Here is a 3910-nt window from a genome sequence, read left to right on the forward strand (position 1 = left end):
AATTACAAACCAAAAGGAGATGATAAAAGATAACATTCTTGCTTTGAAGAAGACAACTGAACATTTTTCATTTGATTTTTCTTTCTGAGAACTTGTTCTCTAGAAACTCTATGAAGAAAGTAACAAACCCATAATTGACAAGTTTGTGTGTCTGGAGAAAAGGAGAGTATATATCTCTTTAAACACACACACACACACACGTGTGAGTGTGTGTGTATATATATATATATATATATATATATATACGTTTAATAAGCTTACAGTACACAGTCTTCCATACCAATTATTAGAATATAACAAATGGAAAATTGAAATCAAACTGCAAAAAAAAAACCCTCTTTTAAGCAGTTATAAACAACTTGGACTATTTGTAAAGAATAAAACAGATTTTCTCAAGTTTATTTCATTTTTGTTTAATGAGAAGTGGTGGTGGTGGTGCAGGATTCAGTAGGGAGGGGGGTAAAGGTAGGGCAGGGAAGAAATTGGCAAACCAATAAAGCTGCTAGAGGAATTAGCAGGAATTTTTAAAAAATGTTTCATAGGTCAACAGATATAATACCAAAACCAGGAAACAATGTTGACAAAGGCATCAGCTTCTGCGTCGACTTTGTTCAGTGGGTGACTATTTTCCGCATAAGACATAAACCTGATGTAGAGATGGAAATATCGAAATATCAATTAAACAGAAATATTGAATGACGAGTGAATTAATTAAAATACTTCAGAAATACTGATTTCTAGCATAGTTACAAAGCTACATATTTGGGGAAAGAGTAAAGTGAATGGTAAAGACCCCAGTAAAATGGAAGGTAAAATTCACCCTGGCAAAATTTGAACTTTGAATTAAATATTGAAAAGCACTTTGCCTACCACCCAAAGCATTTTACCATTCCACCATCCTCATAATAATAATATATCAATTGTTGTTGCTATTGTGGAAGGCAATATTTAGTGAGTGACACACAAACACCAATTAATTTGGGATCCTCTTCATGGTTGTTTGCCAACATACACAGATATTGTTTTGAACTGAGTGGGGGTGGTAGATTCCCTTGTTCGAAAATATAAGGACACAGATCATGTTGTATAGCCAGCTGGAGACGATGTCTCCTGGGGCTAAATTACAGCAACATTCGTCCTAAACCAGGACTGCCATATTATGTTGGCAAACAATCTTTACTCCAAAGTACTGTTGCTGAATATCTCTTGTAAGATTTAAAAATAGTAATTTTCCTCTTTATGGTTGTTAAATATATTAGATACACTTCTCTTAAATTATACCTTATCATCTTAGAAAAATAAGAACACACTGAAAAATGTAGTTCCAGATAGACTTATGTTTGAACAAAAGACAGGATGATCATGGCTGGGATGTCTTTAATTATAGATCTGCACCATCAGGGTTGAGCATCGTTTCATGACAGGCAACTTTTGCAGGAAATACTTTTGCCACCAAGGATAATATCAGAAAATGTAGCAGACATACAACAATTATAATTTAACTTGTATCAAATTTCGTACAGGATGAGGAAATGAATGCTAATAACCAACCTGACAGGGATTTTACGAGCTTTCAATGCCTTGTAGTATTCAAGAGCACATTTTGGTGGGACTCTAAGATCAGCAGTGCCAACCATGAACATTGTTGGTGTAATAACCTGCAAAAAAAAAATTCAAGTAAAATATCAACAAAAAACAAAAAACGAATATCTAAAGAAAACATTACATAAACTGTAAGAAATGGAAGTGAGAATTTTGGTTGTGGAAATGGTTGTAGTGCAAGACAGGCAGGGTCGTGCTGTCTGGTTGAGAAGTTTACTTGTGTGTTTGGGGTTCACTTTCACTATGTAACACTAATTTTGTTCATAGGTTATTTGGTAACCCAGAGCTCTGGGTTACCAAATAACCCATGAACAAAATTTGGTAGACAGAAACTGCATGGAAGCCTGTTGGTAGTAACCTACATGGTTCTATGATACAAAACCTTCTGTTTTAAAGTGATCTAAATTAAAACTTTCCATCAACATTCCTTGTTAATTCAGGTTCTAAAACCAGTTTAATGATTACAAAAGTTATCTTACTAAATTCTTCATTATTTTCAAAATTCATTGAAACAAAAAGTGATGTATTTTAACAGAAATATGGTCACAAAAATTTTAATCTGCTGTTTGGTCTGTGGGTGCATTTAACAAAGACCATTCTGATTTGGGCCCAGGTTCTGGTCTGAGGCTCAATACAGAGATCCTAATACAAGGAGCCACAAACACTGTGTCCATCCTCCTTTGTGTTAATCATTAAAAATAAAGTATCATATGCAATAAGTTTTGTGCCATGAGGTTATGGTTGTGGTACCATATGTGAGACATGGGTACAGTTAGAGTACCCTTTGTGACATGTAGTTATATTACCCTACATGTTACACGGCATTAAGGATATTTAGTAGCCTCTAACTAAAACAACTAAATTATTAACTAGCTTTTAACAAATTAAAAAAAACAGGGTAACTTTTAATTTTTGTTTACTGCAAGGCAGTCCAGAAATGACAATCCTTACAATATTTTGAATAGAAACAATTATTTTGCCCATTTAATGAAATAAATATTACTGTATATTGAGTTTCTATAACATTTAGAAACTAAATGATGTAAGAAAGTAATTTTTCAGAAATGAATAGTCGTTGCCAGTGCCGCTGGACTGGCTCCCTTGCCAGTGGCACGTAATAGAACCCACTACACTCTCGGAGTGGTTGGCGTTAGGAAGGGCATCCAGCTGTAGAAACCTTGCCAGATCAGATTGGAGCCTGGTGCAGCCTTCTGGCTCTCCAGTCCTCAGTCAAACCGTCCAACCCATACCAGCATGGAAAGCGGACGTTAAACGATGATGATGATGATGATGAAGGTGGTGAATAGAAATCTTGTTCTGACCTGATCAACATAACGAGTTGGAGACATCTTCCAGAAAGTTTCTAAACTTTCCATGTCAGCAACTTTGCCATGTTTGAAATCCAGACCACATTCAACGAAAGCCCTGCAAAAATGAAACAAGAAAGAAACGAATAAGAAAGAAAACAACAAAGAAAAATAGCAATAAGAGTGAGTAGAGTTGTGGGGATTAACAGGGATGAGCATGGAGATTAACAAGGAAGGGTGAGGGATTAACACAGATGGGTATGGGGTTAACGGGGGTGGGAGTGGGATTAACAGAAATGGGTGTGGCATTAACAGGGATGGGTGGGTGTGGGATTAACAGAAATGAGTGTAGGGAGTAACAGAGATGGGTATGGGATTAATAGGAAAGGGTGAGGGATTAACAGAGGTGGGCATGAGATTAATGAGGATGGCTCTAGGACTAACTGGAATGTGTGTGGTATTAACAGAAATGCATGCAAGAGGGAAAGAGGCAGAAGCAGGAGAAATCAGGAATTGAACACTCGGAGAGCTGAGTGTCTGGCAAAACAGAGAGAAAGAGACAAAAGCAGGAAATGTCACGAATCAGATGTTCATGTGAATACAAATGGAATAAAACAAGTTTTGCATAAATCGGACCATGGGTTACCAAGATACATGGATTTTTCAGGGACCTTTATAAATAGCCAAACCGGTGTATAATGGGAGAAAGGCTTTGAAAATAAGGTAACATTGAAATGTGAATACACAAGGGATAACAGAAGTTTTACGTAAACTGGACCACGGATTCCAGAGACACGTGATCTTTTTCGGGTACCTTGAACTACAGGTGAGCCAACGGGTCATGGGTAGTCTAGTATATAGATGTATATATAATTTAATGTTAAATAGGTATCGTTACCATTAATAATAATGATAATAATAAAGTGGTTAGCGAGTTTTACACCTTTATAGGTAAAATACAAACAAAATTCAGTAGGGTATTAAAATACTACTTGCTATAT

At 36.0% G+C, this 3910-nt stretch overlaps 1 protein-coding gene across 2 annotated transcripts in view; it reads right to left on the bottom strand.

The window, feature by feature from the left end:
- Positions 1-367: 367 nt before the first annotated feature.
- The window catches only part of LOC106869032 (acylamino-acid-releasing enzyme), a 111637-nt gene continuing 108094 nt past the window's right edge, over positions 368-3910 (bottom strand). For both annotated transcript variants that reach the window (XM_052966850.1, XM_014914534.2), the window contains exons 21-23: positions 2925-3027; positions 1552-1658; positions 368-646 (exon numbers count right to left, since the gene is read on the bottom strand). In XM_052966850.1, the coding sequence (XP_052822810.1) occupies positions 544-646; positions 1552-1658; positions 2925-3027 (313 nt within the window). In that variant the 3' untranslated portion in view covers positions 368-543. The remainder of the gene's footprint in view (positions 647-1551; positions 1659-2924; positions 3028-3910) is intronic.

This window comes from Octopus bimaculoides, chromosome 4 (assembly GCF_001194135.2).
Source record: "Octopus bimaculoides isolate UCB-OBI-ISO-001 chromosome 4, ASM119413v2, whole genome shotgun sequence".
NCBI lineage: Eukaryota > Metazoa > Mollusca > Cephalopoda > Octopoda > Octopodidae > Octopus > Octopus bimaculoides.